At 45.1% G+C, this 22,674-nt stretch overlaps 1 protein-coding gene across 1 annotated transcript; it reads left to right on the plus strand.

Annotated features, from left to right (window-relative positions):
* Positions 1-15,164: 15,164 nt before the first annotated feature.
* Positions 15,165-22,612, plus strand: LOC141154413 (uncharacterized). Its single transcript, XM_073640322.1, has 6 exons — positions 15,165-15,264; positions 16,456-16,549; positions 17,546-17,616; positions 19,533-19,597; positions 20,016-20,157; positions 20,245-22,612. The coding sequence occupies exons 1-6, from the start codon at positions 15,203-15,205 to the stop codon at positions 21,413-21,415; spliced, it is 1,605 nt and encodes a 534-aa protein (XP_073496423.1). The 5' UTR covers positions 15,165-15,202; the 3' UTR covers positions 21,416-22,612.
* Positions 22,613-22,674: the final 62 nt, after the last annotated feature.

Here is a 22,674-nt window from a genome sequence, read left to right on the forward strand (position 1 = left end):
ATGGCCTTGAAATTTTTCCAGAAAACTAAGTATTTCTCCCAGAAAATTGCAATTACACATGTTTTGTTATACACGTTTATTTCCTTTGTGTGTATTGGAACAACACAAAAAAACAGAGAAAAGAAGGCAAACTGGACATAATTTCACACTAAACCCCAAAAATGGGCATCACAAAATTGTTGGCACCTTTCCAAAATTGTGGGTAAACAACTTTGTTTCAAGCATGTGATGGTCGTTCAAACTCACCTGTGGCAAGTAACAGGTGCAGGCAATATGAAAATCACACCTGAAACCAGATAAAAAGGGGAGAAGTTGACTCAGTCTTTGCATTGTCTGTCTGTGTCTGAGGGCTTGAGAACCAAAATTATTGAAAAATATTAACAATATCAAGATTACAAGTCCATCTCCAGAGATCTTGATCTTCCTTTGTCCACGGTGTACAACATAATCAAGAAGTTTACAACCCATGGCACTGTAGCTAATCTCCCTGCACGTGGACGGCAGAGAAAAATTGATGAAAGGTTGCAACACAGGATAGTCCGGATGGTGGATAAGCAGCCCCAATCAAGTTAAAGAAATTCAAGCTGTCCTGCAGGTTCAGGGTGCATTAGTGTCAGTGCCAACTATCTGTTGACATTTCAATGAAATGAAACCCTATAATAGGAGACCCAGCAGGACCCCACTGCTGACAAAAAGGCATAAAAAAGCTAGACTGCAGTTTACCAAAATGTACGAGAGTAAGCCAAAATCCTTCTGGGACAGGGTCTTGTGGACAGATGAGACCAAGATAGAGCTTTTTGGTCAAGCACATCATTCTACAGTTTACTGAAAACGGAATGAGACCTACAAAGAAAATAACACCATACCTACAGTCAGATATAGTGGAGGTTCAAAGATGTTTTGGGGTTATTTTGCTGCCTCTGGCACTGCGTGTCTTGACTGTGTGCAAAGCATCATGAAATCTGAAGATTACCAAAGGATTTTGGGTTGCAATGTGGTGCCCAGTGTCAGAAAGCTGGGTTTGCGTCCTAGGTCATGGGTCTTCCAGCAAGACAATGACCCTAAATATACTTCAAGAAGCACCTACAAATGGATGGAAACAAAGCGCTGGAGAATTCTGAAGTGACAGCAATGAGTCCAGATCTAAATCCCATTGATTACCTGTAGAGAGATCTTAAAATTACTGTTGGAGGAAGGCACCTTCACATATGAGAGACCTTAAGCAGTTTGCAAAAGTAGAGTGGTCCAAAATTCCAGCTGAGAGGTGTAAGAAGCTGTTGATGGTTATAAGAAGCGATTGATTGCAGTTATTTATTCCAAAGAGTGTGCAACCAAATATTAAGTTGAGGGTGCCTACAACTTTGTCTGGCTCGTTTTGGGGGTTTCTTGTGAAATTGTGTCAAATTTGTATTTTTTTCTCGTTTATTTCCTTCGTGTATATTGAAATAACACAAAAATAACAGTGTATAACAAAACGTGTAATTGCAATAATTTTCTGGGACAAATGCTTGATTTCTGGAAATCAAGGTATATACCCCCTGTATACCCTGTATATAGTCACTGATGTACACTGCACAAAAAAATAAAGGGAACACTTAAACAACAGAATATAACTTCTGTGAAATCAAACTGTCCACTTAGGAAGCAACACTGATTGACAATCAATTTCACATGCTGTTGTGCAAATGGAATAGACAATAGATGGAAATTATTGGCAATTATCAAGACACACTCAATAAAGGAGAGGTTCTGCAGGTGGGGACCACAGACCACATCTCAGTACCAATGCTTTCTGGCTGATGTTTTGGTCACTTTTGAATGTTGGTTGTGCTTTCACACTCGTGGAAGCATGAGACGGACTCTACAACCCACAGAAGTTGCTCAGGTAGTGCAGCTCATCCAGGATGGCACATCAATGCGATCTGTGGCAAGAAGGTTTGGTGTGTCTGTCAGTGTAGTGTCCAGAGGCTGGAGGCGCTACCAGGAGACAGGCCAGTACAGCAGGAGACGTGGAGGGGGCCGTAGGAGGGCAACAACCCAGCAGCAGAACCGCTACCTCCGCCTTTGTGCAAGGAGGAACAGGAGGAGCACTGCCAGAGCCCTGCAAAATGACCTCCAGCAGGCCACAAATGTGCATGTGTCCGCACAAACGGTTAGAAACAGACTCCATGAGGGTGGTATGAGGGCCCGACGTCCACAGATGGGGGTTGTGCTCACAACCCAACACCGTGCAGGACGCTTGGCATTTGCCACAGAACACCAGGATTGGCAAACTCGCCACTGGCGCCCTGTGCTCTTCACAGATGAGAGCAGGTTCACACTGAGCACATGTGACAGAGTCTGGAGACGCCCTGGAGTGCAATCTGCTGCCTGCAACATCTTTCGGCATGACCGGTTTGGCAGTGGGTCAGTAATGGTGTGGAGTGGCATTTCTTTGGAGGGCCGCACAGCCCTCCATGTGCTCGCCAGATGTAGCCTGACTGCCGCCATTAGATACTGAGATGAGATCCTCAGACCCCTTGTGAGACCATATGCTGGTGTGGTTGGCCCTGAGTTCCTCCTAATGCAGGACAATGCCAGACCTCATGTGGCTGGAGTGTGTCAGCAGTTCCTGCAAGGTGAAGGCATTGAAGCTATGGACTGGCCCGCCCGTTCCCCAGACCTGAATCCGATTGAGCACATCTGGGACATTATGCTTTAGTCCAGGTCTGGGAGGAGATCCCACAGGAGACCATCCACAACCTCATCAGGAGCATGCCCAGGCGTTGTAGGGAGGTCATACAGGCACGTGGAGGCCACACACAATACTGAGCCTCAGTTTGACTTGTTTTAAGGACATTACATCAAAGTTGGATCAGCCTGTAGTGTGTTTTTCCACTTTAATTTTGGGGGTGACTCCAAATCCAGGCCTCCATTGGTTAATAAATTTGATTTCCATTGATGATTTTTGTGTGATTTTTGTTGTCAGCACATTCAACTTTGTACAGAACAAAGTATTCAATGATAATATTTCATTCATTCAGATCTAGGATGTGTTATTTGAGTGTTCCCTTTATTTTTTTGAGCAGTGTATATACCCCTGTATACACTGGCTTTATAGTCATTGATGTATATACCCCCTGTATATAGTTACTGATGTATATGCCCCCTGTATACACTTGTTCAATAGTCACTGACGTATATATGCCCCCTGGATACAGTCACTGATATATATACAGTGGTTACGGAAAGTATTCAGACCCCTTTAAATTTTTCACTCTTTGTTTCATTGCAGCCATTTGGTAAATTCTAAAAAGTTCATTTTTGTTCTCATTAAAGTACACTCTGCACCCCATCTTGACTGAAAAAAAAAAAAAATGTAGAAATTTTTGCAAATTTATTAAAAAAGAAAAACTGAGATATTACATGGTCATAAGTATTCAGACCCTTTGCTCAGTATTAAGTAGAAGCAGCCTTTTGAGCTAGTACAGCCATGAGTCTTCTTGGGAATGATGCAGCAAGTTTTTTACACCTGGATTTGGGGATCCTCTGCCATTCTTCCTCGCAGATCCTCTCCAGTTCCGTCAGGTTGGATGGTCAACGTTGGTGGACTGCCATTTTCAGGTCTCTCCAGAGATGCTCAATTGGGTTTAGGTCAGGGCTCTGGCTGGGCCAACCAAGAATGGTCACAGAGTTGTTCTGAAGCCACTCCTTTGGTATTTTAGCTGTGTGCTTAGGGTCATTGTCTTGTTGGAAGGTGAACCTTCGGCCAAGTCTGAGGTCCAGAGCACTCTGGAAGAGGTTTTCATCCAGGATATCTCTGTACTTGGCCGCATACATGTTTCCTTCAATTGCAACCAGTCGTCCTGTCCCTTCAGCTGAAAAACACCCCCATAGCATGATGCTGCCACCACCTTGTTTCACTGTTGGGATTGTATTGGCCAGGTGATGAGCAGTGCCTGGTTTTCTCCACACATACCGCTTAGAATTATCACCAAAAAGTTCTATCTTCGTCTCATCAGACCAGAGAATCTTATTTCTCATAGTCTGGGAGTCCTTCATGTGCTTTTGAGCAAACTCTATGCGGGCTTTCATATGTCTTGCACTGAGGAGAGGCTTCCGTTGGGTCACTCTGCCATAAAAGCCCGACTGGTGGAGGGCTGCAGTGATAGTTTACTTTGTGGAACTTTCTCCCATCTCCCTACTGCATCTCTGGAGCTCAGCCACAGTGATCTTGGGGTTCTTCTTTACCTCTCTCACCAAGCCTCTTCTCCCATGATTGCTCAGTTTGGCTGCACGGCCAGGTCTAGGAAGACTTCTGGTGGTCCCAGACTTCTTCCATTTAAGGATTATGGAGGCCACTGTGCTCTTAGGAACCTTGAGTAATGCAGAAATTCTTTTGTAACCTTGGCCAGATTTGTGCCTTGTCACAATTCTGTCTCTGAGCTCCTTGGGCAGTTCCTTTGAGCTCATGATTCTCATTTGGTCTGACATGCACTGTGAGCTGTGAGGTCTTATATAGACAGGTGTGTGTCTTTCCAAATCAAGTCCTGTCAGTTTAATTAAACATGGCTGGACTCCAGTGAAGGAGTAGAACCATCTCAAGGAGGATCACAAGGAAAATTCTTGTGAGAACAGGAGAAGTCCCAGAAGACTGGAGAAGAGCAAATGTTGTTCCTATCTTCAAAAAGGGGAAGAAGGTGGACCCAGGGAACTATAGGCCGGTGAGTCTGACTTCTATACCAGGAAAGATCTTTGAACAAATTATTAAACAACATGTATGTAAGTACATGGATAAGAATGAAGTGATTAACCAGAGTCAGCATGGGTTTGTAACTAACAAGTCATGTCAGACTAACTTAATTTCCTTCTATGACAGAATCACTGACTGGGTGGATCAGGGAAATGCTGTAGATATAGTATATCTTGACTTCAGCAAAGCATTTGACAAAGTATCTCATCATCCTTATTGAAAAAATGACCAAGTATGCAATGGACCAGGCAACTGTTAGGTGGATTCATAACTGGCTTAGTGATCGGACTCAAAGGGTGGTTGTAAATGGCTTCACATCCAGCTGGATGAATGTCTCAAGTGGGGTACCACAGGGCTCCGTCCTGGGACCTGTATTGTTCAACATCTTTATCAATGATTTAGATGAAGGAATTGAGGGTAAACTGATTAAATTTGCTGATGACACAAAGCTAGGAGGGATAGCTAATACTAGAGAAGAGAGAGAGAGGATTCAAAAAGACCTAAATAAACTGGAGCAGTGGGCAGCAACCAACAGAATGGTTTTTAACAGGGAAAAATGCAAAGTACTACATCTGGGCAATAAAAATGAAAAAAGCATATACAGAATGGGAGGAATAGAGCTAAGCAACAGTACATGTGAAAAAGACTTAGGTATACTCATAGAATCATAGAATCATAGAATGGTAGAGTTGGAAGGGACCTCCTGGGTCATCTGGTCCAACCCCCTGCTCAAAGCAGGATTCACTAGATCATCTCAGACAGATGTCTGTCCAGCCTCTGTTTGAAGACGTCCATTGAAGGGGAACTCACCACCTCTCGTGGCAGCCTGTTCCACTCATTAATCACCCTAACTGTCAAAAAGTTTTTTCTAATATCTAATCTGTGTCTCCTCCCATTTAGTTTCATCCCATTGCTTCTAGTCTTTCCTTGTGCAAATGAGAATAAAGATGATCCTTCTACAATGTGACAGCCCTTGACATATTTGTAGACAGCTATTAAGTCTCCTCTCAGTCTTCTTTTTTGCAAGCTAAACATTCCCAAATCCTGCAACCGTTCCTCATAGGACATGGTTTGCAGACCAGTCACCATTCTGGTCGCTCTTCTCTGAACTTGCTCCAGTTTGTCTATGTCTTTTTTAAAATGTGGTGCCCAAAACTGTACACAGTATTCCAGATGAGGTCTGACCAAAGAGGAGTAAAGACCGATAATGACTTCACTTGATCTAGACTGTATGCTTCTGTTAATACATCCCAGAATTGTATTTGCCTTTTTTGCTGCTGCATCACACTGTTGACTCATGTTCAGTCTATGATCTATTAGTATACCTAAGTCTTTTTCACATGTACTGTTGCTTAGCTCTATTCCTCCCATTCTGTATATGCTTTTTTCATTTTTATTGCCCAGATGTAGTACTTTGCATTTTTCCCTGTTAAAAACCATTCTGTTGGTTGCTGCCCACTGCTCCAGTTTATTTAGGTCTTTTTGAATCCTCTCTCTCTCTTCTCTAGTATTAGCTATCATAGACTGAACATGAGTCAACAGTGTGATGCAGCAGCAAAAAAGGCAAATACAATTCTGGGATGTATTAACAGAAGCATACAGTCTAGATCACGTGAAGTCATTATCGGTCTTTACTCCTCTTTGGTCAGACCTCATCTGGAATACTGTGTACAGTTTTGGGCACCACATTTTAAAAAAGACATCGACAAACTGGAGCAAGTTTAGAGAAGAGCGACCAGAATGGTGACTGGTCTGCAAACCATGTCCTATGAGGAACGGTTGCAGGATTTGGGAATGTTTAGCTTGCAAAAAAGAAGACTGAGAGGAGACTTAATAGCTGTCTACAAATATGTCAAGGGCTGTCACATTGTAGAAGGATCATCTTTATTCTCATTTGCACAAGGAAAGACTAGAAGCAATGGGATGAAACTAAATGGGAGGAGACACAGATTAGATATTAGAAAAAACTTTTTGACAGTTAGGGTGATCAATGAGTGGAACAGGCTGCCACGAGAGGTGGTGAGTTCCCCTTCAATGGACGTCTTCAAACAGAGGCTGGACAGACATCTGTCTGAGATGATTTAGTGAATCCTGCTTTGAGCAGGGGGTTGGACCAGATGACCCAGGAGGTCCCTTCCAACTCTACCATTCTATGATTCTATGATTCTATGAAATGGACAGTATGTGACTTAAATATGAGTGTCTGAGCAAAGGGTCTGAATACTTATGACCATGTGATATTTCAGTTTTTCTTTTTTAATAAATTTGCAAAAATTTCTACATTTCTGTTTTTTTTTTAGTCAAGATGGGGTGCAGAATGTACTTTAATGAGAAAAAAATGAACTTTTTAGAATTTACCAAATGGCTGCAATGAAACAAAGAGTGAAAATTTTAAAGGGGCCTGAATACTTTCTGTACCCACTGTATATACCCCCTGTATACACTGTATATATAGTCACTGATGTATATACCCCCCTATACACTGTATATAATCACTGATGTATTATATACCCCCTGTATACAGTCACTGATATATAGATAGATATAAACCCACTGTATATATAGTCAGTGATGAATATACCCCTGAATACACTGTATATAATCATTGATGTATATATTCCCTTTATACACTGTATATAATCACTGATGTATATATTCCCTTTATACACTGTATATAATCACTGATGTATATATTCCCTTTATACACTGTATATAATCACTGATGTATTATATACCCCCTGTATACAGTCACTGATATATAGATAGATATATACCCACTGTATATATAGTCAGATGTATATACCCCCTGTATATAATCACTGATGTATATACCCCCTGTATACACTGGCAGGTCTGTGCAGTGATCTCCGCAGCTGTCTCTGGTGCTGATCTGTGGATCGATGCGCTCTGCAGTGGGATTGATTGGTTGTGTCTGGTTTCCTTAGAAACAAGGGAAGCTGAATGTCGGCGTCAGTGCTGGAGAGAGCGGATTCAGAGAGGAGAAACATGAGAGGCAAGGAGCAGAGAGGACGGACAGAGGCGAGAGGAGTGTATAGAAATATAGCTGTATACGTGACAATACGTGTGTGTATTTATAATGTGGATACATGCAGCTAACCACTTCAGGGCTGTATGGGTGTATATGTGTATTTGTGGAAATGTGTCTATAATATATGTATTTATGCGAGAGTTTGGGTGTATGAGAATACATATGTATGTACGTATTTGTATCTGTGTGTGTAAGTGGAGACCTGCGGCTGCCCCCTGAGGGCTGTGTGTATTCAGGGGCTTGAAAAAGTATTCATATCCCATGAACTTCTCCACATTTTTCCCATTACACCACAAACCTAAATGTATTGTGCTCAGATTTTATGTGATACCAAGAAAAAGTAGCAAGTAATTGTGAAGTGTATAGGATGATACATGTATATACCCCCTGTATACCCCATATATAGTCACTGATGTCTATACCCCCTGTATACGCCGTATATAGTCACTGATGTCTATACCCCCTGTATACGCAGTATATAGTCACTGATGTCTGTTACCCCCTGTATACGCCGTATATAGTCACTGATGTATATGCCCCTTGTATGCGCCGTATATGGTCACTGATGTATATGCCCCCTGTATGCGCCGTATATGGTCACTGATGTACAGTACAGACCAAAAGTTTGGACACACCTTCTCATTTAAAGATTTTTCTGTATTTTCATGACTATGAAAATTGTACATTCACACTGAAGGCATCAAAACTATGAATTAACAAATGTGGAATTATATAGTTAACTAAAAGTGTGAAACAACTGAAAATATGTCTTATATTCTAGGTTCTTCAAAGTAGCCACCTTTTGCTTTGATGACTGCTTTGCACACTCTTGGCATTCTCTTGATGAGCTTCAAGAGGTAGTCACCGGAAATGGTTTTCACTTCACAGGTGTGCCCTGTCAGGTTTAATAAGTGGGATTTCTTGCTTTATAAATGGGGTTGGGACCATCAGTTGTGTTGTGCAGAAGTCTGGTGGATACACAGCTGATAGTCCTACTGAATAGACTGTTAGAATTTGTATTATGGCAAGTAAAAAGCAGCTAAGTAAAGAAAAACGAGTGACCATCATTACTTTAAGAAATGAAGGTCAGTCAGTGTGAAAAATTGGGAAAACTTTGAAAGTGTCCCCAAGTGCAGTTGCAAAAACCATCAAGCGCTACAAAGAAACTGGCTCACATGAGGACCGCCCGAGGAAAGGAAGACCAAGAGTCACCTCTGCTTCTGAGGATAAGTTTATCCAAGTCACCAGCCTCAGAAATCGCAGGTTAACAGCAGCTCAGATTAGAGACCAGGTCAATGTCACACAGATTTCTAGCAGCAGACACATCTCTTCAACAACTGTTAAGAGGAGATTTTGTGCAGCAGGCCTTCATGGTAAAATAGCTGCTAGGAAACCACTGCTAAGGACAGGCAACAAGCAGAATATAGTTATTTGGGCTAAATAACACAAGGAATGGACATTAGACCAGTGGAAATCTGTGCTTTGGTCTGATGAGTCCAAATTTGAGATCTTTGGTTCCAACCACCGTGTCTTTGTGCAATGCAGAAAAGGTGAACGGATGGACTCTACATGCCTGGTTCCCACTGTGAAGCATGGAGGAGGAGGTGTGATGGTGTGGGGGTGCTTTGCTGGTGACACTGTTGGGGATTTATTCAAAATTGAAGGCATACTGAACCAGCATGACTACCACAGCATCTTGCAGCGGCATGCTATTCCATCCGGTTTGCATTTAGTTGGACCATCATTTATTTTTCAACAGGACAATGACCCCAAACACACGTCCAGGTTGTGTAAGGGCTATTTGACCAAGAAGGAGAGTGATGGGGTGCTACGCCAGATGACCTGGCCTCCACAGTCACCAGACCTGAACCCAATCGAGATGGTTTGGGGTGAGCTGGACCGCAGAGTGAAGGCAAAAGGGCCAACAAGTGCTAAGCATCTATGGGAACTCCTTCAAGATTGTTGGAAGACCATTTCCGGTGACTACCTCTTGAAGCTCATCAAGAGAATGCCAAGAGTGTGCAAAGCAGTCATCAAAGCAAAAGGAGGCTACTTTGAAGAACCTAGAATACAAGACATATTTTCAGTGGTTTCACACTTTTTTGTTAAGTATATAATTCCACATGTGTTAATTCATAGTTTTGATGCCTTCAGTGTGAATGTACAATTTTCATAGTTATGAAAATACAGAAAAATCTTTAAATGAGAAGGTGTGTCCAAACTTTTGGTCTGTCCCGCAGACACTGAGAAGCGCAGGCATGCTTGCGCTCCTCAGTGTCTCTCTGTGACGGCATCCAGATGAGCCGACAATGAACTCGGCTCACCTCATGCACGTCACTGACAGCGTGGGAGAATTCTCACGCTGAAGCGCTGAGTGCAGGAGAATTTTCCCACGCTGTCAGTGACGTGCATGAGGTGAGCTGAGTTCATTGGACATGAACTCGGCTCATCTTTATGCCGTCACAGAGAGACACTAAGGAGCGCAAGCATGCCTTCGCTTCTCAGTGTCTGCGGGATGACAGGCTGGATGGCAGCATTCTGCTGCGGTCCAGCCTGTCATCTCGATGTAGCAGAGCTGAAGCTGTCGTGGGATCCATGGGAAGGTAAGGATGAGGTTGGTTTAATTTAGAACAATAAAGAATTGTGTCTTTATTTCAATTAAAGGACTTTTTTCTGGGTGTTGTGTTTTTTTTTAAATACTTTACTAGAAATTCATGGTGGTCATGTCTAATATTGGCGTGACCCCATGAATTTCGGGCTTAGGGCCAGCTGATAATGCCAAGCTGGCCTTAACCCCTTTATTACCCAGTGAGCCACCGCACCAGGGCCCTGGATGAGTTGGGTACAGCGCCAGAAGATGGCGCTTCTATGTACGCGCCATTTTCCGGGGCGGCTGCGGACTGCAATTTGCAGCGGGTGGGGCCCAGAAAGCTTGGGCCTCCCTGCGCTGCAGATTCCAGCCCCTAGCTGCCTAGTTGTACCTGGCTGGACACAAAAATAGGGCGAAGCCCCACGTATTTTTTTTTTAAATTATTTCATGAAATTCATGAAATAATTAAGAAAAAAAGGGCTTCCCTATATTGTTGTGTCCGGCCAGGTACAAATAGGCAGCTGGTGGTTGGGGGCAGCCCGTTCCTGCCTGCTGTACCTGGCTGGACCCAAATATAGTGCGAAGCTCCACGTCAATTTTTTTTTAATTATTTCATGAAATAATTTTTTAAAAAAAGGGCTTCCCTATATTGTTGTGTCCGGCCAGGTACAAATAGGCAGCTGGTGGTTGGGGGCAGCCTGTTCCTGCCTGCTGTACCTGGCTGGACACAAATATAGGACGAAGCCCCACATCAATTTTTTTTAAATTATTTCATGAATTTTCTGAAATAATTTAAAAAAAATTGACGTGGTGCTTTGCACTATATTTGTGTCCAGCCAGGTACAGCAGGCCGGAACGGGCTGCCCCCAACCACCAGCTGCCTATTTGTACCTGGCCGGACACAACAATATAGGGAAGCCCTTTTTTCTTTATTATTTCATGAATTTCATGAAATAATTAAAAAAAAAAATACGTGGAGCTTCGCCCTATTTTTGTGTCCAGCCAGGTACAACTAGGCAGCTGGGGGCTGGAATCCGCAGCGCAGGGAGACCCAAGCTTTCTGGGCCCCACCCGCTACAAATTGCAGTCCGCAGCCGCCCCGGAAAATGGCGCGTTCATAGAAGCTGGATGCTGTACCTGGCTGGCATACAAAAATATGGGAAAGCCCACGTCAAAATTTTTGGGAAAAATTAATTAAAAAATAAATAATAATTTAGGGACTGCATCTTTATTAACTCATCAAATGTCATTTAGTGTTAAAATAAAGGATTTATTTAAAAAAAAATTGGCGTGGGATCCCCCATAATTTTAGTCTCTAGCGGAGGTTAAGCAGACGGCTGGGGAAGATGTTTGAAGCCTGGGAAGGGGGTAAAACCCACGGAGCTTCCCAGGCTACTAATATCAGCCCCCAGCTGAATACCTAGCCTTTACTAGCTATTAAAATGGGGGACCCCCCAAAAAAAATGACGTGGGGTCCCCCCTATTTTAATAGCTAGCAAAGGCTAGGCAGACAGCTGGGGGCTGATATTAATAGCCCAGGAAGGGTGCCATGAATAATGGCCCCCTCCCAGGCCAGAAACACCAGCCGTCAGCTGCCCCAGAAATGGCGCATCCATAGGATGCGCCAATTCTGGCACTTAGCCTCGCTCTTCCACGCTGCCCTGGTGCGGTGGCAGGGGGTAATAGGGCTGGGGTTCATGTCAGCGCCAGCTGCCATGAAGCCCAGGTTAGTAATGATGGGCGTCTATAAGACACCCCCATTACTAACCTACAAAGTGTTAAAAAGAAAAAACACACTACACCCAGAAAAAATAATTTATTTGAAATAAAACACACCATTTTATTTAATTCTTAGTTTACTAAAAAAAAATAGTTACCTGTCCACGTTCCTGCGCTGATCTCCCATGCACAGCTGTCACATCTGGAGATGGTGACAGCTGTGCATGGCTGCTGTAAGCTCACGCTGCCGGGAACACGTCCGCTCCCGGCAGCGGGAGCCACTGACTGAGGTCACCGGAGTGCATTCAGGCAGCGCAGCTCCGGAGACCTCCTTTACGGCACTGCTGTACCGTGGGAATTTCTCACGATACAGCGGGGCCGTAAAGCAGCTAACCGGAGCAGCGCTGCCTGAACTCCAGTGAACCCGCTTATGCAATGACGGGGCTGCTTTACGGCCCCGTCATTCTAGTGGCGGCAGCGGTTCAGAGCGGTCACGTTCTATGTGGCTGCTCTGAACTGGAGATCTTCGTGGGACACTCGTGGACTACTACGGAGGGGTAAGGATAAGGTTGTGGTTTATTATTTTATATTTTATTACAGGAGATCGATGGCTTCGGGGAATTAGGTGTCTAGGTGAGTATAGGTGTAGTTTTTTATTTTTTACTTTATTTTAGGTGGCGATCGGCGGGGACAGGTAATGTATGAACTAATTTATTGTAGGCAACCACTGGCCACCAATGACATGTATTTAACATTTATTGGGGACACAGTAGGGCAATTTAAATAGCAGGATCAGGCTGATGGGAACTACTGCTCCCATCGAGCTGATCCTGCTGGCACGAGTGGACGGGGGACAGACATAGGCCGATGGGAGTAGTAGTGTCACATCGGCCTATGTCTGCCTGCACGCACACACCCGCACACATCGCACAGACACCGCAGACATCGCACAGACACCGCACAGACACCCGCACAGACACCCCACACACACCCGCACAGACACCGCACAGACACCGCACACATCGCACAGACACCGCACACACCCGCACACATCGCACAGACACCGCAGACATCGCACAGACACCGCGCACATCGCACAGACACCGCAGACATCGCACAGACACCGCGCACACCCGCACACATCGCACAGACACCGCAGACATCGCACAGACACCGCGCACACCCGCAGACATCGCACAGACACCGCGCACACATCGCACAGACACCGCAGACATCGCACAGACACCGCGCACACCCGCAGACATCGCACAGACATCGCGCACACCCGCAGACATCGCACAGACACCAATCATGACGGGTCTGGGAGGTGAGGCTGACCTGTGAGACCGTGGGAAAGTTCATGTGAGTTCATGCAATGCAGTGAAGCATGAACTCACATGAACCCTCTGAGGGCACCGTGGCGACTTCAAATGAACAGCTGATCAGCATCACCTGATACCTCAGCTGTTCATTTGAAATAACCGGCGGGAAAGCGCAGCACAGAACGGGAAAGCCGGCGGTGAAGTCTTTTCACTGCCGGCTTCCCCGCCCGGGTCCTTCGCTCCACGCTCCTTGGTGCTGCGCTCCCCGCCCGGTCCTAACTTACGATCGGGATGGGAGGTGGCGAGGGGAGCGGAGGATCGGGGTGGGAGGCTGCGGGGAAGCAGTATGGGGCTGTGTGATTGTTTAAAAGCCGGCGGCTTTTTACCGCCCGCCGGCTTTTAAACAATCAGGAGAATTCTCCCACGCTGGGATGGCATTCTGATGACAGGCTGGATCTCAGCTGAGCGCTGCCATCCAGCTTGTCATCCTTCAGAGACACTGCAGAGCGCAGGCATTATGGGAACTTCCGATTCCGGTATTCGATATTGTAAAAGTATCGGAATTAAGTATCGGAATTCCGATACCGTGAATATCGGCCGATACCCGATATTTCAGTATCGGAATGCTCAACACTAATGTTCAGTAAATGCCCTCAATACTTGGTCGGGCTCCTTTTGCATCAATTACTGCATCAATGCGGCAATGTGGCATGGAGGCGATCAGCCTGGGGCACTGCTGAGGTGTTATGGAAGCCCAGGTGGCTTTGAGAGCAGCCTTCAGCTCGTCTGCATTGTTGGGTCTGGTGTCTCTCATCTTCCTCTTGACAATACCCCATAGATTCTCTATAATAGATTCTCTATGGGGTTAAGGTCAGGCGAGTTTGCTGCCAATCAAGCACAGTGATACTGTTGTGTGTAAACCAGGTATTGGTACTTTTGGCAGTGTGGACAGAGCCCAAGTCCTGCTGGAGAATGACATTTCCATCTCCAAAAAGCTTGTCGGCAGAGGAAAGCATGAAGTGCTCTAAAATTTCCTGGTAGACGGCTGCGCTGACTTTGGTCTTGATAAAACACAGTGGACCTACACCAGCAGATGACATGGCCCCCCAAACCATCACTGATTGTGGAAACTTCACACTAGACCTCCAGCAGCTTGGATTGTGGCCTCCCCACTCTTCCTCCAGACTCTGGGACCTTGTGGAGTGTGTCAGTGACTGCCTTCTGGACATCTGTCAAGTCAGCAGTCTTCCCCATGATTGTGGAGCCTACTGAAACAGACTAAGGGACCTTTTTAAACGCTTAGGAAGCCTTTGCAGGTGTTTTTTAAGTATTCTCATTTACAGAGATAATGACTTTTGTGTTTTCATTGGCTGTAAGCCATAATCATCTACATTATCAGAAATAAACACTTGAAATAGATCACTCTGTTTGTAATGACTCTACATAATATAGGAGTTTGACTTTTTGTATTGAAGAACTGAAATAAATTAAATTTTTGATGATATTCTAATTTAGTGAGATGCACCTGTATGTGTAGTGTATAGAATTTCCTGCTAGGTTTCTATGTATCCGTTTCATACCTACAGTGTATCTCCCCAATATCTTTCTGATGGCCGCTGTGGAGCATTACTACCACTATCAGGTTGTTATGTTGTTGGGGATTATAACCATTGGAGACTGACGATTCCTTCTTCCCATTCAGCTCTGGTAAATAATATTTGTATTGGACGTTGCAGGCGATGACTGCGGTGTGTAAAGTACAGACTCCGTCCCTGAGGAGCTCTCCATATATGAAGAGCAGCCGTACACCACCTGCAGCCCACAGCACATCTGCACCTATCCCCGGAGCACGGTAATGATGTCCTGGGGAATATGGCTGCAGAGGTTCCTGGCAGTGCTGTGGTCACTCTCCACACTGCTCAGTCCACTGCAAGATTTGTCTGCCGGACTCACGCTTTTACTTTTAAGTACTCGCTGTGCGGGACAAGACACTTATTTTAGAGTCTGGGTCATTACAGATACTAATTTTTATTGTTTTTCTATACATATATATATATACCACTCAGATGCCGTGGTCAGCATTAACTGCAGCATCTTAGGGGTTTAAGGTTCAGTCCAACCTTTGGTTAGAACAGATTGTACCCTTTTGTATTACTTATTCCTGTTAACCTCTAAACTGGTCGGACTTAGTGGGGGGATATGGGGTTGTAGAGGACAGAGCAGAAGTTCGGATTCATCTTTATTACAGGGCAGCACCACAAAGAGAACCCTGGTGAGTGGGGTAACCCTTACCTTACCTTCCGCTCAGGACAGACAACACAGCGGAGGAAAAAATAAATACTATGCAGATGGGGAGGTAAGGGTTAACCCCTCTACCCAATGAAAGAAAGGAGCAGGAGAAAAGACTGGAGTTCAAGAGATGAATGAATCTGATTAATCGCCCTAATGTTGCCTAAAATCCTCGGTTCCCCTCTACTGGGGCCGGGCTCTGGTTGTGCCCTCCTGATCACTACTATTAATAAGGCTGTGTGTACACCCTGTGATTGGTTGCTGTAGTCATGTGGCACATCGCGGTAAAGAGAGGAGTGACGGGTGATAGGTGTGAATGGCCCATTGTGCTCCAGTCAGCCGGCAGCACTATACGGCCGCTAACCAGCCTCTAGTTTACCAACTGGCAGTGGTGTACACAGGGAGATGTGCAGTCAGTGGTCAGTAATGGATAGCCATTGTTCTCAGCAGCGCAGATCCTGGTTACACAGGACAATATGCTGCTGAGTAAGATGATCATTTGTGTGATCCAAAAGGTCATTTCACCCCACAAACGAACATTTTACTCATTCATCCGACCAGTGGCAGCCTATATACAATGCTCGATTATCGTGCACTGAGCATGTTCCTAGGAATGATTATTGGGCAGGGTAAAGGTGGACATGGCTCAGCAGAAGGTGCTGCATACCTGGAAACTCTCACATTTTCTTATATAAAGTTTCTTCCCTACTGGACATTGATACATTATTAATATGATTTACATTTAACCCCTCAGCAAGGCAAAGACCCCATTAAAGTCTCCCTGCACCAGTGCACCCGCAGCTACCGGACGAACACCTGCAGGAGGAGCATCCGCTCTGAACCCAAAGGTTAGCAAGGCGACGACCGCAGATCTATCTCATACCCCCCCCAGTTTAATGATCGGGAGGTGGAAAGATAAGGACTGGAATAAATGGGCACAAAGCTGTTACACAATCAAGAAAAGGCATTGAGTGTGCCAAGCATCCTGGGCTGAGATAAGACTACCAGCAGGTTATTCTCAGTCAGGGCAAGAAGTCCCCAGCTCCTTGTGTTGGTGTCTGGTGGCTGCAGCTTTGCTTGTCAGGGTAGTCAGACGGCTGTATAAATCAGATCGGACCGCAGTGCACTGGCACGGCTCTCCTGACCCGAGCATGACCGATGCATAGAAATAGAAGTAGCTGTTACTCTCAGGTCAGGATAGCCGCCGGCCAGTCCGAGCATTGCGGTCCGATCCGGTCGTCTGACTGCGCTCTTAGACTTATCGGCTGACCACCTGATGCATGGGGGCCTCAGGACTCTCCCCAGTGGCAGATGTTGAGGAAGATGATCAGGCTGTTGGTCTTGAATATGACCAATCCTTTAGTTCTTTGGGGAAATAAACCATCACTAGAGAGGTCTCTCCTCTCCCTACAGAGAACACAAGCACATATTTAGTGAGGGGGGGGGGGGGGATAGCTTTCTGGTAACCCCACAGTCTGCTACATAACTCTTTGAAGTTAGCAATACGGCATTGTGAAGTATGTAGCTATTCATACTTTACAGTGTTCACCCCAGTGGTGCTTGAAGCCAATATTCGGTGGGGAAGCTGTCCCCCATAGCTAGCACTAGGGGGAGCTTTCTGCACTTGTATTGGAGCAGTAGTATAACTATGGATACAGTGAGCATCCCCTTAGTGGTGGCTAGCAATGGCAAGATTTTGCTAAATAGTCAGAGCTCATACATACTTAGCCCAAAGCCCTGTGACAATGCTGAAAGTAGGCATCACGTACCCTCTGCGTACAACCTATAGGCAGCATTGTATATTTTGGATGTATATTATGAGGAGTTGACTTTGTTCTCCGCAGAGAGGAGCGAGCAGTGTAAGCGTCCGGATACCCAGAGAGAGACACAGCGTTCCTGCAATCCAGAAACCCCCGTACGTGCTCATTCCTGTGAGACTGAAGAGGACAGGATAAGTGTCATAGTTATACATCCAGCTGGTGACCTTTCCATATATGAGTGTCTGGGACAGTCCGCCCCGTCCATTATCAGCCTGCGACCTTCATAAGACCATACCTCACAAGAGTAAAACACTCGTCCTGAAATACTCTGTACTGCACCAGTCCTATCACCACCCTTGTCACCAACACAGCCAGATGAGACTGGTCAACGCCTCCTTCAAGATCACCATGCCTTCCTTAAAGGGATTCTGTCAGCAGAGAATGACTGTGCAGACAGTCCCTTTAAATAGTCTGTGCAGCTTTGATACTATAACATTGGCCATATTCTTTTAAAAGCTGTTGGCAATTGCTCGTTTGTCTCTTCCTCCTGTCTCCGCCAGTCCTCAACAAATGTATGCTCCGATCCCCTGAGCGTGCATGTATTCTAAATAGGGAGACAGAAGTAAGCAGCGCCCAGAGTCCTAGATGCTTTTACGTTGCCTGAGGGATTGGACATGATAGGCTCCAGGAGCCTGATCCTTCGCTGTCCAAGGGATCAGGACGCTCCCATACACATTAGATGGCTTGCTCATCTCACTGTCTGTGTAATGTTATATACCGCCAAAGCATCACTCACCATCATATCTGTCTCGTCATCCGCAGCTCTGTCCTTACATAAGATTACCATCATTAATAATGGAAGGGGACTTTCCGCAGCACAGAGGATGTCAGGAAACCATTCTGTTGCTTCCCTTTGTCACATACCAGCATTCCCATGTGTCTCTGCAGTGATTTTACTGAATAATCCCCTGTGCTAACATCTAATTATTACTTACCAGAGAGCAAAGGTCCCATCGGCCGCTCCCTGCCCCCTCATAGTTACTGATATAATCTGCTGAAGGCCCACCTCACCCTGCAACTCAGGGAAGGAATTGCCTAATCTTCTCACTCCACAACTTCCTTGTACACATCCACAGTTATATCTGCGTGTGGGAAAGCTGGGTGACATGGGATCACTGCTGTGGTTGTCACCAGTCTCTCAGACTCATGAAGGCCAAATTAGCTTAATCATATAGTAAGTCATCCCCTGCTGGTTATCGGTGAAGAGCTTCTGTTCAGGGCCCCAGGATGCTGAGTGACATCTCCCATGGTGGCCATGATGGTGGCCATTTATCATACTGCTTTTCCAGACTGCCAACCAGTATATCTGCTCAGAGCTGAAGGTGTTGATCTGTGGGTTAATACAGCCATCTCTTCATTATTCCTGTTTTTAAAAAAGTTGGGGGACAAAAAAATAAAGTAATGGTGGGATTAAACCAAAGAAACGACTCACCAGATTTTAGCAGATTTACTGTTCAGGAGTCTGTACTGTAATGATGACCCTAGTGGCTGTCACCCAGCTTTCCCAGGAGCAGATAACAAATATAAGACTGAATCTGCCTACATATTAGAAGCTGTCAGACATCAGGAAGCACAATCCACTTGTCAGACACCCGCTCCGGCCATTCATAGATGAAGCAGAGCTGAATTTTCTGGGTAACTTAACCCCTATTTTCAAAATGATAACTCTCTGAGCATAGATACTGCGGGGTGCGCGGCGTCCGATAGAAAACATTCAGATATCACCATGAGTTGCGCCAGTGGCAAACTCCGCTCCATCTATATACACTGGGAAATTACAACCTATTTTATCCCTTCAATTTTTTTCAGTAAAGTGTTTGTGGCGCTGAGAATCCTCCTTTTTGTGCTTTCTCCTACATAGCAGAGTCGGGGAGGCAGCACTTACAGTAACCGCACGCTCAGTCCCCTAGGCTTCATAGAAATGCATAGTCCCTGCACTTTTCCTCATTCTCCTATTTTCTGTTTATTAATTTCCCATAAAGTATTGATGTATTTTTTTTTTTCTTGCAAGGTTGAAACTTTTGGATCCTGAAAAAGTGAGGAGTTTGACCTCAGCATCTCGGCTCCATGTGTCAGGTGCGGTTCAGGGGGGAGGGGATTGGTCTGTATTTAAAGCAGGATTGTGCAGTTATCTGACCGGCAGGGTATGTGGGTAGAGGTGGGGCACAATGATTCGCAGGACTCACGTGAGTAATCTATGGCTGCGGGACAGGAATCCAGAGAGGTGCATCCTACCCCACGGCTTCCGCAGCTCTTCTGATAAGCTGGGCTGACAATCAGCGCTGCGACGCTCATGTACCATCACGCTGCTGACATCTGCTGCTGCAGAATTCACTTGTATGGGGATGAGCTGCAGTACCAGAACAAGTAAATGGAGAAGGTTGGTGCAGTTTCTGGGGGAAAAAAATATCTGATCTCAAGACCGTATTAAGTGTTTGTCAACCAGTCATTGAATGGTGCCTTATCTCTATATTCTTGTTTTTGGTGGAGTCAGGAGGCACAAAACAGAACCCAATTCTTCATCAGACCACCATTAACAAGCAGCCGCCTCGTAGCTGTAAGCAGAGTACATTACCAAGATCATCAGTGAAACTGACCACGTCTTCAAGGAAGAGGACTGGAATTGACAGCCGACGGTGAGGACAGAGCACGCCATTCTGTATGTAGGTATTTAGGCTGCAGACCATATGGCCCATTTATTTTCATGTACATTCTCCCTCCAGAGAGATTATTAACCCATCAGGAGGGGTGAAGATTCGGCAGGCGAATGATATTGATACTAGAAGCTGCCAATTGTGGCACCAAATGAATCATCTGCTCCTGGATGACAAAGGCTGTGAGGAATCCAGAAAATGTGACAAAGGTCAATTGGAAAATGTCCAACCTGGAGAGGGCAAGACCTCTGGTCAGACCGTCCCGGACCATGCTGGCAGCTTAGAAGAATCCAACATACATGACCAAGAGAAGTCCTCACACATGACTGACCTTCAAGCAAAGTCTTGGCAGATTGATAAGGCAGAAGAGAGAACTTTAGTATCGGACCCACAGACTGGTAATGTCCAAGAACAGGGAGACTACAAAGAACCACAACCTTCATGTCATCAGGAAGAGAACCATGCAACGAAGGAAAGCCACAATGAAGGTCCACCTACCCACCTGAGCTGTCCTGACAATGTGGTTGATGGATTATTGAAACCATCTCCAGAAGCAGAGCCAACCACCGGCGCTAGCAGTAAAAAAAATGATCAGTCAAGTTGTAACCAGCTGACAGACACTGGTACCAGCGATCACAAGTCACAACCTGTGCCACCAGAAGGTGAAAAGGACTCGGTACCAGAGTCCAATTCAGCCAGTAGCAATAGATGCAAAACAATCTTGGGACCCAATCTACCCCAAGATGAACAAAGTGCCTCAGAAATGGGGAACCAAGAACCTCTCTGGTCAAGAACCTATGACATTATAAGACAAAGCCAAGGAGTCCTGGTGCTGACGAGAAGCACAGATGACAACGCAGTCTTCATCCCCAAACTTAAGTTTGACTTCACCCCTGACAACAGCGTAGACTGGACTAGGCCTGGTGCACCACCACCGCTGGGCACCAAGAAAGGAGGGGCACCCATAAAGAACCATCTCGGGGTCCTGAATACTTGTACACCTCGAGGACCTACCTTTAGTAAGAGCATGCTGAAGAAGTCCTCCATGTTATATGGTCAAGATATTGTGCCAGGTGTTTCCTCAGAATCTGCCCTTGCGGATATCTCGATGATTGGTGCGTGTCCTCTGGATAGAATTGTGGATCTCTCCATTTCCTTCCAGGGTAAATATGAGGAGCAGGAAATCCCAGCAGATATTCCCAAAATACTACTAACTGAGGAAGACTATGATGAGGACTAGGGTGGGATGTATGGTCTATAAGTAGTCCAATCTCCATTTCCTAACTCAGACTCACAATACAGATGTCTGTACTCCATGATTTATACTGCAGCACTCCTCACTCACGCTGGCTGTTATTTGGAATGTCAGGTGATCAGTGCACAGAGCCCAGTTACCTACATGCCTCGTCTTCTGTCCTTACATATGCGCAGTATTTTATTGAGGTCTATACAGTGGCTCTGTGGCGCTGCTGGCATTTCTAACGCTACAGGCTTATCCCAGATACATGTGCTTGGATATAGACTGAATACAGTATTATCCTTCTACCTCTTCACTCGCTCTATCGGAGCCCCACTGACTGTAATATCCTCTGCCAGGATCTGCCTGGAAGGAAAAATAAAAAAATTCTGTGCACCATTTGTTCTTTTGTTCGGACTCTGCTGTACAGCCCACCTCCTCCTGGGGACAGCACACAAATAACGCAGCATAAAGGAAGACGGCTCTAAAAATAATGGAGGGGAAAACACCTTGGTGAAGTCTGTGTCCTTTCTAATCTCAACTGTGAAGTGATAACACGTCTACAAAAAAAAAAAAAAATGTTTTCAGATACCGAGGTTTTTGAATGGATTTAAGGTATTTTGAGGGTGCGGAATTCAGAAATCCCATTACTTTTGCAGAATTGGTTCTGTTTTTTTTTTTTTTTTTTTTTTAGATAATTCATTCATGAAAATAATGCATTCACCAATGCGATGTGTGTGTGATAAAGAATCAAAAGACCAAACGCAATTGCATTTAACAATGTCTTAAGTAATGAAATATCCCATATAATTTTGTTTTTGAAATTTGTAGGTTTACAGTGCTATAAAAGCGACCTTTAGAAGCCAGAATTCTACTGCAATTATTAAATATCTCAGAAACTAGAGCCAATCTGGCAAAACTGAGGTCATATTCTTAATCAGCACCATAAGCTTAAAGGGGTTTTCCCATGAACAAAGTACATTTTAATCAATAGATCTTGGAATGATAATAACTTCCACAATTGGATGGGTAAAATAAAATGTTCCTGTGCTGAGATAATCTTATAAATGTGCCCCTGCTGTGTACTGTCCGTGTCTGACCGCACAAGAGAACGGTCTGATCATTGCACATCTCCTGGGCAGGGGGAGATGCAAAAGAGTATACAGACATTACAGCAGGGGGATCACAGCTGATTCTGATTGTGAGGTAAAACATTTCCCTGCCTGTTTTTATGCAATGTTTTACCTCACAGAAAGGACAGT

The sequence above is a fragment of the Phyllobates terribilis genome, unplaced genomic scaffold (genome assembly GCF_046119375.1).
Source record: "Phyllobates terribilis strain yellow unplaced genomic scaffold, ASM4611937v1 Scaffold_7__3_contigs__length_470593459, whole genome shotgun sequence".
Taxonomy (NCBI): Eukaryota; Metazoa; Chordata; class Amphibia; order Anura; family Dendrobatidae; genus Phyllobates; species Phyllobates terribilis.

Bases quoted from the DNA above. Each gene is read 5' to 3' on its own strand.
- LOC141154413 (XM_073640322.1), top strand. From the start codon at position 15,203: ATGAAGAGCAGCCGTACACCACCTGCAGCCCACAGCACATCTGCACCT. The intron at 15,265-16,455 runs GTAATGATGTCC...TTAACCCCTCAG, and splicing joins GCACCTATCCCCGGAGCACG to CAAGGCAAAGACCCCATTAA. The intron at 20,158-20,244 runs GTGAGGACAGAG...TTCTCCCTCCAG, and splicing joins ACTGGAATTGACAGCCGACG to AGAGATTATTAACCCATCAG.